The sequence below is a fragment of the Oncorhynchus nerka genome, linkage group LG9b (assembly GCF_034236695.1).
Source record: "Oncorhynchus nerka isolate Pitt River linkage group LG9b, Oner_Uvic_2.0, whole genome shotgun sequence".
Taxonomy (NCBI): domain Eukaryota; kingdom Metazoa; phylum Chordata; class Actinopteri; order Salmoniformes; family Salmonidae; genus Oncorhynchus; species Oncorhynchus nerka.
In genome coordinates, this window is record NC_088424.1 from 14,779,300 (window position 1) to 14,792,359 (window position 13,060).

The 13,060-nt window shown below is 43.1% G+C and overlaps 1 protein-coding gene across 1 annotated transcript in view; it reads right to left on the bottom strand.

Moving 5' to 3' along the window:
* LOC115114330 (chloride channel protein 2-like) overlaps positions 1–13,060 on the bottom strand; it is a 66,029-nt gene that overhangs the window by 4,647 nt on the left and 48,322 nt on the right. The window contains exons 12-22 of the mRNA XM_065013366.1: positions 5,966–6,068; positions 5,513–5,668; positions 5,188–5,257; positions 4,984–5,094; positions 3,261–3,474; positions 2,912–3,051; positions 2,283–2,557; positions 1,612–1,824; positions 1,174–1,239; positions 701–739; positions 471–575 (exon numbers count right to left, since the gene is read on the bottom strand). Coding sequence (XP_064869438.1) covers positions 471–575; positions 701–739; positions 1,174–1,239; positions 1,612–1,824; positions 2,283–2,557; positions 2,912–3,051; positions 3,261–3,474; positions 4,984–5,094; positions 5,188–5,257; positions 5,513–5,668; positions 5,966–6,068 — 1,492 coding nt within the window. The remainder of the gene's footprint in view (positions 1–470; positions 576–700; positions 740–1,173; positions 1,240–1,611; positions 1,825–2,282; positions 2,558–2,911; positions 3,052–3,260; positions 3,475–4,983; positions 5,095–5,187; positions 5,258–5,512; positions 5,669–5,965; positions 6,069–13,060) is intronic.

The window sequence follows — 13,060 nt, forward strand, 5'->3', positions numbered from 1 at the left end:
GAGAGAGAGAGGGGTGGAGAGAGAGAGAGAGAGAGAGAGAGAGAGGGAAGGGAGAGAGGGTATGAGAGAGAAAGGGTAAAACATAATTGAGAACAAATTGTCTATTAGAAAAATGCCATGGTTTAGTGCAGAGACTTCTATTTGTAATAAAAGGCTCCTGACTAGTGGAGCTGTGTGTTATCATATCTCTGGTCACCAACCCCATCAATCAAAGGGGTCATCAAGGGCAGAGGGAAGAGAACCATTTTTTTAGGGATGGAACTCAGCCTTTGTCGGACACCTGTAGCCTGGTTACATTTCTAGATTTGAGTCATTTAGCAGATGCTCTGCTCATGTCTGCCTTGGCAGTGAAACAACGACAACAAGTATCACAAGAAAAACCTTCACAACTAAGACGTATCAGTTGGGTTACTATGTAGACCGGTAAGAGATCGGTAGATTGAGTGACAGTTGAACTGATGACGACACACCTTATGCAGAGATGTCCGCTCCACAAGCTGAAAAGGGGCGGGGTCTATCTTGCAGTTGTTGAAATCCACTGGCTCGTCCAGCTGTTGCTCCTCCCACTCTGCTATCTGTGGGAGTGGATTCAAAACTCAGCCAATAAAAGAACATCTATAAAGCTCTCACATCAGTCACTGCATTTTCATTTAGCTTTTGACTGACACGCCAGTTTACCAATGAGAGAGTTCAGTCTTACTTCGTTTGTGGTCATGTCATCCTCTACTTCAGGGGACTCCTGAAAACAAAGAGAGACAGTGGTTACACCCACATACACACAAACACAAATATACAATGAATCCATACCATACATATGAGCGCAAAAGACTAACAACACAAACAATGAGACTAACACATAACCACAATCAAAAGTGCATGTTTCTGCCCCTGCAGCTACACTGTTACTCGGCTGGCTTTGTGAGTCACTGCTGATTTAGCTTTTGTTGGCTAAATAATCAGCTGAATCACTAAAATTACTTAACTCAGATTTGGTCAATTGTGCCTTCCTCTCTCCTTCTCATTTCTCTCTCTCTCTACAAAGTGTTACAAAGCCGCAGTATATTTTGGGCTGGTAGAAGTACCCAAAGCGATTATGGTCGGTCACTTGCTCTATGCTAGGTCGCTAGGCAACGGTTACTTAGCAACGGGTTCTAATGCGGGCGGCAGTCTTACCGCCGCCATGGAGATCCTGACTCGTTTGGGCCCCCTGCTCTCAGGAGCCTCTGGCTCTGCCGGGCTCTTAAAGCCAGGGAGAGAAGGGAGTAACATAGCACAACGTTAGCACAACGTTAACACAACCTAAAAACAACGTTACAGCAACGTTATACTCTATAATGGTCTTACCAGCTGATAAGGAGAGAGGAGATGGATAGTGGGTGATGTAAATATGAATGCAATGTTACTGCAACGCAGAACGCTTGTTATGCTTCTCTTACTAAGGAGAGGGAGGAGAGGTGCAATGGCGTAACATCAGCGCAATGTCATGTGACAGCAAAGCTGGGGCTTAAAGTTACTAAAGATTGGACGTAAAGGAAGGAGGCATATGAGGATACAAGCATACACACAAAAACATAAACACATGCACGTACACACACTTACACTCACACTCACCTCGAGTAGCTCTCTCTCAGGGTCACCACAGGAAAGGGTCTGCTGAGAGCCTGACAGAGGAGAGGGAGTCGGCGTGTCTCTATTAATTGAGAGAGTATGTATACTGTTGGGTGTCTCTGTGTTGTGAATAGTAGGGACAGTTTTCATTGCAGATTTGAGTGGCAGCTGAGAGTTGGACACAGCTGCACTGAAGGAGGACTCCTCTGTTGAGATCTAGATAGAGACACACAATATATACACACACACACACACACACACACACACACACACACACACACACACACACACACACACACACACACACACACACACACACACACACACACACACACACAGGTTAGAGGTACTGTAGACAGCAGAAGGCATACTGAAGTACTTAAGATGCCCCACATACTGTAAGTCAAACTTCACAGACGTCCCCTACCAGACACACCAAACCAGCCCCACACACTTACTGTACATACACACACACCTATCCTAACACACACCTTTCCTAACACACACCCTGACTCACACGTTTTCTGTAAGCAATATCTGTCCATCCACATACACATCCATACATTATGTATGGATAAGAATCTTCAGTCAAACTACCCCCCGCTCTCGACGGTAACAATGACTTTAAGTCACACGCAGGGCTACCTCCTCACGTGAGCGGGAGTCCGACTCACCTCCGCTACACTCACCAGGAAGCGAACCCCATGGCGTGCGCTGGTATTGGAGGAGTTGGAGGTGTAGGAGTGTGTGTGTGTGCAGGGTGGGCTGGGGGGACTGTCCATGGTGTCCAGGCTGGTCAGGTGTGTGTGCGCGCCCAGTGTGTGTGTGTGTGTGCCGTTGTCCTGGGCGTGCCTCCGGAGGTGGTCGAGCCTGCGCGTTGGACCCAGCTGGAGGGACAGGAGTGACTGGAGCTGGGAGCGCTCTATAGAACCCAACAGGATCATAGAGTCTGAGGGACAGAGAGAGAGAGAGGGAGGGAGAGAGGGGAAGAGTGGGATAGGAAGATAGGGAAAGTGACAAAATAGGGGAGAAAAGAGTAAAGGAGAATAAGGGAGAGGAGATAGAGGAAGAGAAAAGGGGTGCAGGGAATAGGGGAGAAAGGAGAGAAGAGAAAGAGGGAACAGTAAGGGAGAGTAATAAGCAGAGTACGGAATAGATGGAATAGGACACAAAAACAAAAGGCTGGAAGAAGTGAAAGACACGGGAGAGAAGAAGGAAAGCGGTAGAGAGGGAGACATGTGTCATGGAGGAAGGATGCATCTTGGATTCATAGCTGACTACAGATGTGCAGTTGCACACGTACCCTTACCTGTGGACTCAACCAGGGCCAGTGTTTTCAGCTGTCCAGTCATCAGGACCTCCTGCACCTCTCGGTAGGAGGAGGAGAGAGTGATGTAACGCACGTCTCTAACCATGATGTCCTCCACACGGATGTTATACTTCCTGAAGGAGGAGAGGAGGAGAAGAGAGCAGGAGAAGGGGTAAGAATGAAAGAGGAGATAGACGAAGAGAGGACAAGAAATAATGTTAAGAAGAGAGAATCAGTCAAGAAGACAGTTGAAAACATAAGAGAATAAAGAAAAGGGAGTAACAGAAAGCAAGGGAGATAGAGACATGAACAAAGCAAAGGAAAGATGGACAGACAGACTTACTCGTGGTGCCCCATGCCCAGTTCAGGGAGATAGGGTAGTTTCTTGATCCTGATGATAGAGTCGTATAGTGAGGGCTGGAGGGACTGGGCAACGGCGTTGGCCAGGATCACCGCTATCATCACCGGCAGGATGTGGCTGATCTGACCCGTCAGCTCAAACACGATGACTGCTGTCGACACCGTGTGAGTCACTGCCCCCGACAACGCCGCTGCACCTGGGGGAGGAGGGAAACACAGTATGGATGATGATGAATATGACTTGGCCCAAAGTGGTGTAACGTTTTTCTTTTTTACAACTACAGAGAGTACAGAAAGGCTGTTAGCACAGGATCAGTAGTGGGTGAGTCCACATTTCATTCATTACCTCTCCACAAAAAAATACATGTTTCATAAGCAATAGGTGAACAGGTTCTCAATGCTACTGTACGTTTATTTGTTAGCTTTACTGTTTTAGACAACAAAACAAATGAAAGCTCAAGCTAGTGATGTGATTGTAATAGTTACATTTACATGTTGGTCCTGGTCAGTCCCTGGATGGGACACCAGATGCTGCTGGAAGTGGTGTTGGAGGGCCAGTAGGAGGCACTCTTTCCTCGGGTCTAAAAAATATCCCAATGCCCCAGGGCAGTGATTGGGGACACCGCCCTGTGTAGGGTGCCGTCTTTCGGATGGGACGTTAAACGGGTGTCCTGACTCTGAGGTCATTAAAGATCCCATGGCACTTATTGTAAGAGTAGGGGTGTTAACCCCGGTGTCCTGGCTAAATTCCCAATCTGGCCCTCAAACCATCACGGTCACCTAATAATCCCCAGTTTACAATTGGCTCATTCAACCCCCTGTAACTATTCCCCAGGTCGTTGCTGTAAATGAGAACGTGTTCTCAGTCAACTTACCTGGTAAAATAACGGATAAATTAAAAAATTCTACTAATCTATTTTTTATTTTATTTAAATTTTACCTTTATTTAACTAGGCAAGTCAGTTAAGAAAAATTTGTATTTTCAATGACGGCCTAGGAACAGTGGGTTAACTGCCTGTTCAGGGGCAGAATGACAGATTTGTACCTTGTGCCTTGTACCTTACGGTTATTAGTCCAACGCTCTAACCACTAGGCTACCCTGCCGCCCACATAATCTATCAGATCAACGAAGAGCAGAAAATGATTTAACTTTTTATTTAAATCCTTAATCTGCTTGTCTGCTTTATCGTAGCATAATATATTTTCACCAGTCACATTCAATAAGGTAGCACAATTGACGAAAATAGCTTCGGCATCACACCCTCCTGCATTTTTCAATCATGTTAGAGAACAGAAAGATCCAAGATGGCTCCCATAAGTAGATACAAAATAGCTGTAATGAGGCCTTGAAGATGAAAAAACGGGTTGGTTTTAGTGCAACTGGTGGAGTTCCGCCTGCAGTTTCAATCACATCAGAGAATAGCCAAGATAGACCCTATGGTGAAGTATCAGGTTTTGTTTTAAGCATAAGTGGACATGTAAGAGCCGTAATGGTGCCTAGTCGTGCAACTAGTCGTGCACCGCCTGCCGATTCAATCACATCAGAGAGAGCCAAAATGGAGGGGCCTATGGTTAAATTCAGTCGTCTCAGGTTCGGATTCAGCCATAAGTGAACACGTTAGAGCTGTAATGGGGCCTTGAAAGCAAAAAACAGGTTAGTTTTAATGATTTAACATTAATGTTTAATGTTTTAATGATGTACTCACCCACTACAGCATAGCCGCCAGGCACTATAGGATAGACACTGCCATCAGCATGGATGCCATCAGGGAACATGATTGCCATGGTCTCGCCTACCAAACGTCCAAATGCCGCACCTGCACATCCCATACATAAAGCGTTAGTGTACATACAGGTTTTTAGTGTGTATGGCTAAATACACAAATTCGCACACACAGCGAGTGACTTACCAATGAGGAAAACTGGCATGAAGGCCCCACATGGCACAGGCATGGTGGTAGCTACTGCAGACATCCAGAACTGAGGAGAGATAAAGATAGAGACGTAATAGAGGAAACTGAAAACAGACACACTGGGGCAGAACATTTGACATCAACACAGTCACAGATTCACACCGAGACAGGCCATCACTGTAAATAAGAATGTGTTCTTAATTGACTCACCTGGATGAATAAAGGTTCAATAAAAATGATTAAGAACAAACGACATCAGCCTCACCTATCCCAAGCTCACACAGAAACCCACTCTCTCGATCTCAAATCAATGAACACGTACCTTCATGACGATGAAGAGGATGAGAGTGATGAAGACGTTAACCTGGGGGTGTTTCCAGGCGTGGGAGTGGCTGATGTAGTCAAACTCCTCGGCAACGCCCTGCCGACACCATGTTCGGTTGTCCAACAACGCCACCAGGGACTCATGCTGCGTCAGCTGAGGAGACAAGGAGCGACAGAACTGTTAGGCATGGGATATACTGTATCAATCGTAATAGTCTCAAATGGTTTCCTTTCCTCGTCTCCTTCCGTTATCTGATCTAACAGAATAGGATCGGTGAAGACAACACAGAACTGATCCTTCATATCAGATACTATGAAGGGGACAAGGAAGGAAGGTGTTTTAGACAAATGAAATGCATCCTTGGTTTAATATTTTGAAAAATGTATCATACACATTGTGGTTGACAGATACCAGACACAGATATTTAAAAAAAAAAGTGTAACTTCTGACCTGTCCAGCCATGAACTGTCCAAACCCAGGGGGAAAGGTGAGGGTTGAGATGATCAAGGTGACCATAGCAGGATACACCAGACGTCTGACATGGAGAGAGGAGCTGTGGGTCATTAGAGTGAGTGAGTGAGTGAGTGTGTCCCGCTATGATAAATTAATAATACGTTTGCAATATTATTTTGATGTGAACTCAAGTTTGCATTTTCAAGTTGACAGTTCTTGTTCAAAGCCCTATATATATTACCAGTCAAAAGTTTGGACACACGTACTCATTCCAGGGCTTTTCTTGATTTTTTACTATTTTCTACATTGTAGAATAATAGTGAAGACATCAAAACTATGAAAAAACACACATGGAATCATGTAGTAACCTAAAAAGTGTTAGACAAATAAAAATGTATTTTATATTTGAGATTCTTCAAAGTAGCCACCCTTTGCCTTGATGGAAGCTTTGAACACTCTTGGCATCTCTCAACCAGCTAAATGAGTTGGTCACCTGGAATGTATTTCAATTAACAGGTGTGCCTGTTAATTTGTGGATTTTTTTCCCTTCTTAATTCGTTTGAGCCAATCAGTTGTGTTGTGACAAGGTAGGGGTGGTATACAGAATATAGCCCTATTTGGTAAAAGACCAATTCCATATTATGGCAAGAACAGCTCAAATTAGCAAAGAGAAACGATAGTCCATCATTACTTTAATTAAAAAGGCAAAATTCTCAAGACTACTGTAGAATGTTTTCTGTTCAAAGTGTGTGGTTTTAAGAACCAAAACGCAATTACATTATGTATGTGGTGCTGTTCTTTGTTTCTATTGATCGAATTAGAACTACACAATAAGGAAATATGCAGGCTGTACATGAGTAGCTTTTTGTATGAAGTAGCCTTTATGAAATAAATGGTTGGAGACCACTGCTCTAGCCCAAAATGTTCAAATATGACCCAGCTTCACCTGAAATGCTTTTCCAACAGTCTTGAAGGAGTTCTCACATATGCTGAGCACTTGTTGGCTGCTTTTCCTTCACTCTGCGGTCCAACTCATCACAAACATATCTCAATTGGATTGAGGTCGGGTGAATGTGGAGGCCAGGTCTGATGCAGCACTCCACCAATCTCCTTCTTGGTTAAATAGCCTGGATATGTGTTTTTGGTCATTGTCCTGTTGAGCATTGTCCCACTAAGCACAAACCAGATGGGATGGCGTATCGCTGCAGAATGCTGTGGTAGCCATGCTGATTAGGTGTGCCTTGAATTCAAGAATAAATCACTGACAGTGTCACCAGCAAAGCACACCCACACCATCACACCTCCTCCTCCATGCTTCACGGTGGGAACCACACATGCAGAGATCATCCATTCACCTACTATGCGTCTCACAAAGGCACGGCGGTTGGAATCAAAAATATTTGGGTTTTCCTGTCCTGTGGCGGTCCTCATGAGAGCCAGTTTCATTATAGCGCTTGATGGTTTTTGCGACTGGACTTGAAGAAACGTTCAAAGTTCTTGACATTTTCCGGATTGACTGACCTTCATGTCTCTATGGGATTGGTGTCCTTATACCGGGACGGTTGATGCTAACATGCGCTAACATGCGCTAATGTGACTAGGATGACATTGTAAGTAACAACAAACTTTCCAGGACATAGTCTACCCATATAAAAAAACTCCATGCTCTTGTTTGAGGAGAGTGCACAACAACCAAGAACTTTTATCACGACAACTGATTTGATGCATTCACCTCTGAAGGTAAATAATGTACTTGCATTCAATAATCTTGCTCTGATTTGTCATCCTGAAGGTCCAAGAGATAGAATGTAGCATAGTTTGTTTGATAAAATCTATTTTTATATTCAAATGTAGGAACTGGGTTCTACAGTTTGAACCCCTGCTGTCTCTGGCTCCACACCCTCCCCGCCCGGCCATCTAGATGTGTATAAGCTAATAATACATCATGTACAGTATGACATTCCTGGGAGTGTGTAAACTTTAATTTTGTATTATCATATCATTTTTGTATGTTCTCTATAGTTATGTACTTGAAAATGTATCAATTGACCAATTTGGCACATTTGGGTAGACTTAATACAAAATACTGTGCAGTATTGCAATGCTTTACTGGATCAATCTGAAACTTTGCACACACACTGCTGCCATCTAGTGGCCAACATCTAAATTGAGCCTAAACTGCAATATTATATTACGGCCTTTCTCATGCATTTCAAATATCATAAAAATAAAAAATATAGAAAACGCATGTTTTTATGTTTGTATTATCTCTTAACAGATTGAGTGTGTTATATTCTCCTACACATTTCCACAAACTTCAGTGTTTCCTTTCAAATGGTACAGGCAGTTAGATTTGGGTATGTCATTGTATGCGGAAAATTTTAAAAAGGGTTAGATCCTTAAGGTGTAAGAGAAAAAAGGGTTTTACATTTGAACCAATCTGTAGCCTGCAGTTACAGGACTAGGCTACTAAGAATTTTTTTGAACAACGACCACAGTGAGTAGGCTACATATTTGACAAATCGTGAAGAAAAAGTACGAGGAATAGAAAAATTGTATTCCCAGCAAGCACATTCATATTTTTTGGGGGGCGCTGAAGCAATGTCACCATGAACATTTTTAAAATGAACATGTTTTAGCAGCATACATATTAGAATTGGCTTATTTTGTCGATATTACTTAGGGACAGATCAAAATGTACTGTGGGGGAAGTGTGGTCCAAAATAGGGGAGGGTTGTCAAACATTTTTGTTGTTGCTTTGGGGTGGGGGGGTTCCTGGTTTACATTCTCTCTTCTTCTGAAGGCAATGCTCCCTGGGCGCTCCAACTGACTCCGACAGTTGAACTTGAGGTCAGGAAGACTGTTTCAGGCCTATAAAATAACAATAGAAATATTTGGATCTAAAATGTACAAATGACCCTCCTTCTGTACGTCTATTTCTGTAGAGTAGTAGCCATCTGACATGAAGAAATGCATGTCGGTGTTGTATCTCTCTGGGGTCAGGCCTAAGCTTCTCATCCTTTATATATTTATACTCTACTGTTCAAAAGTTTGGGGTCACTTGGAAATGCCCTTGTTTTTGAAAGAAAAGCAAATTTCCTCAACTGGCAGCTTCATTAAATTGTACCCGCAAAACACCAGTCTCAACGTCAACAGTGAAGACATATATAGCCTATTAAACTATGATCATACCGTGGACACCTAAGCCTTTGCATACAATGCCCTAATACATTTAATGCTCAAATATCTGACAGCTGAACCGCGAGGTGGACAATTATTGTTTTCGAAAAAGTACCTAGAGAAAAAAAAAATGGATAAAAAAGTTGCATATGCTACACATCGAAACACAAGGAATAGTGTTTTCGTAATTTGATAAAGGCTGTTTTAAAGGACACTTAAATGTGGCCAACAGCCCTCGTTTATTGATGCCGCTGGCTGCGCCAGGTTGGATCTGAATGCATATGGATGTCCAAGGAATTTCTCAAATGTCCGGTCAATTAAAATGTTGCCTGTCATATTATCCAGCGCTGAAATTGCATATTGTTTTTGTGAAGATTTTAGAACATTCACATGAAATCTGTCGCCAATTGGATGGGAACCTAGCTATATACACCCTAAAGACTATGGCAAGTGCACTAGTCCAGTGTCACTATGGTTATGCCTGCACATCATGGTTCACCAGCAGTTCCTAACATCTAAAAAATGTTCTACCGGCCAAGCAAGCTTAAAATAATTGTATTTTAAACTCCCCCCTCATACTGATCTGGAGGTTGAGCATGTTTTAGTCTCCATCTTTGGGATGTGTCTGTATCTATGTCATTGCCACAATAGAAATACGCCCCCGACTTTATTGTGCAATCCCTGTCACTTGAACAAATCTTTGTGTATAAATCTTTGTGTACAAATAAAAGCAATCAATGCAAACTGTGCAGTGGCCAATTGATGAATGGAAAGAGACATCTGTTACAAAACATCAAAAAGTTTAATGACATTCGGAGATTGTCAAGCCAAGCCTTCTGTCACGGTCGTCATATTGAGGAGACCAAGGTGCAGCGTGGTGAGCGTACATACTTCTTTATTATAAGACGTCACCAACAAAACAATAAACATCAAACAAAACCGTGACGCCAACGTAGGTCTCACAGGCAACTATACATGGAAAACTACCCATAAATATAGGTGGAGAAAAAGACTACCTAAGTATGGTTCTCAATCAGAGACAACGATAGACAGCTGCCTCTGATTGAGAACCACACCCGGCCAAACACACAGAAATACAAATCATAGAAAAAGGGACATAGAATGCCCACCCAAATCACACCCTGACCAACCCAAAATAGAGACATATAAAGCTCTCTACGGTTAGGGCGTGACACCTTCTATACTGCGTAGGCCTACAAAGTAGGGAGGGATGTGTTTTCTGTTTGTCAAGATTGAAATAGTCTATTTATTGTGTTGTTGAAAACGCAAGCTATGATATTGAAGTGCCGAAGTCAGTATGCTTTGTTAATTGGTTGTGTGGTGCATTGGCACAGAAACCTGTTGGTGGAGAATTTGTTGCATATATTTTATATAATTATAAATATGGCATCCAAATGTAAAAAATCTAATTTCCCCCTAACTGATCATTGTCTGCAGCCGGCTGATTGTAGTGTAATGAAACAGGCAGGGAGAGTGAGCTCGTAGCCCTGCGACTGTACCCATAAAAATAGCCATATTTGTAAACACAGGGTCGCTACAGTTATTGTTATTTGTGGTCGTAAACATTATTTTGAGTTCATTCTATGAGGGGGGAGGGTGTTACATTTATTTATATGTGGAAATATTTTACTTTGGGAAGGGGGTGCATCATTTTTTTATGACATCTTGAGTTGGACCAGCCCCCCCCCCCCCCCCCAGTGAATTTCGATCTGTTCCTTACCAAGCCAAGCAGAGCTGTTTGTTTTTATCGACAAAACAAATGATCCTGTGCTTTTCCATTTAGCGCATACATATTGGCTACATTGTAACCTCAAAGCGGCCACGGTGGGCTCACCCAGGACTGTTACTTTTGTAACTGAATGAAAATGTTTTAACAATATCATTTAACCGATTGATGTTGGGAAATGGATGGCAAAGTGCAGAATGGTGTTAAATGCCTCTACACAGTTTGGGGAGGATCCCCCCCCCCCACAGATTTAATCACGTAATATTAGACCTACTGATTATTTCTCTATTGCGAGGTCCCTACCGGACATGCAGTTGTCTGCAAAGGTGCAACCTTTAGTAGGCTGATGGAAGGCAGAGTCAGAGGCTGCAATACAGCCAAGACATGCCCATCATGGCTCTTACAGGAAAAGTGGAATTACAAACTGAATTTGTTCGCGGTGCGCACTTCTCAAATGATATGTAACAACACCATGTGACCAACACCGTCGGACATGAAACAACATAAAAAAACAACAACAAAATAGATTAAAAAATATATATTTTGCAGATGCCTTTTCATTTTATACACCAGTGGTAGTGCTTTCTAACGGCACTGAACTAAAACAGTGGTGCAACTATGGTAGTGCTTTCTAACGGCCCTGAACTAAAACAGTGGTGCAACTACGGTAGTGCTTTCTAACGGCCCTGAACTAAAACAGCGGTGTGCACCTACGGTAGTGCTTTCTAACGGCACTGAACTAAAACAGTGGTGCAACTATGGTAGTGCTTTCTAACGGCACTGAACTAAAACAGTGGTGCAACTACGGTAGTGTTTTCTAACGGCCCTGAACTAAAACAGTGGTGCAACTACGCAAGTGCTTTCTAACGGCACTGAACTAAAACAGTGGTGCAACTACGGTAGTGTTTTCTAACGGCCCTGAACTAAAACAGTGGTGCAACTACGCAAGTGCTTTCTAACGGCACTGAACTAAAACAGTGGTGCAACTACGGTAGTGCTTTCTAACGGCACTGAACTAAAACAGTGGTGCAACTACGGTAGTGCTTTCTAACGGCACTGAACTAAAACAGTGGTGCAACTACGGTAGTGCTTTCTAACGGCACGGAACTAAAACAGTGGTGCAACTACGGTAGTGCTTTCTAACGGCACTGAACTAAAACAGTGGTGCAACTACGGTAGTGCTTTCTAACGGCACTGAACTAAAACAGTGGTGCAACTACGGTAGTGCTTTCTAACGGCACTGAACTAAAACAGTGGTGCAACTACGGTAGTGCTTTCTAACGGCACTGAACTAAAACAGTGGTGCAACTACGGTAGTGCTTTCTAACGGCACTGAACTAAAACAGTGGTGCAACTACGGTAGTGCTTTCTAACGGCACTGAACTAAAACAGTGGTGCAACTACGGTAGTGCTTTCTAACGGCACGGAACTAAAACAGTGGTGTAACTACGGTAGTGCTTTCTAACGGCACGGAACTAAAACAGTGGTGCAACTACGGTAGTGCTTTCTAACGGCACGGAACTAAAACAGTGGTGTAACTACGGTAGTGCTTTCTAACGGCACGGAACTAAAACAGTGGTGCAACTACGGTAGTGCTTTCTAACGGCACTGAACTAAAACAGTGGTGCAACTACGGTAGTGCTTTCTAACGGCACTGAACTAAAACAGTGGTGCAACTACGGTAGTGCTTTCTAACGGCACTGAACTAAAACAGTGGTGCAACTACGGTAGTGCTTTCTAACGGCCCTGAACTAAAACAGTGGTGCAACTACGGTAGTGCTTTCTAACGGCACTGAACTAAAACAGTGGTGCAACTACGGTAGTGCTTTCTAACGGCACTGAACTAAAACAGTGGTGTGCGGAAGGAAGTAAAACATTCCAGTGGTCAAAGCCATTCATCTTGAGGTGACCTGGACGCAAAATGCAATCTGTTCATTATTATATCATATATAACATGGACACACCTACTAGCTCAAAACATTACTAATCATTGAAAATAACAAATTACCCAAAGGATCATGATCATTTTCTGGTTGAAAAAAGTGGGTGTTGCTCAGGTGCTCCCATCCTGTTTTACAGTGTTTTCTTCACTATAATACACTGCTGTTCATGTACGAAAGAACTCAGGGCTTTAGCCTTTTGGGGGCCCAAAGTGAGATATGGTT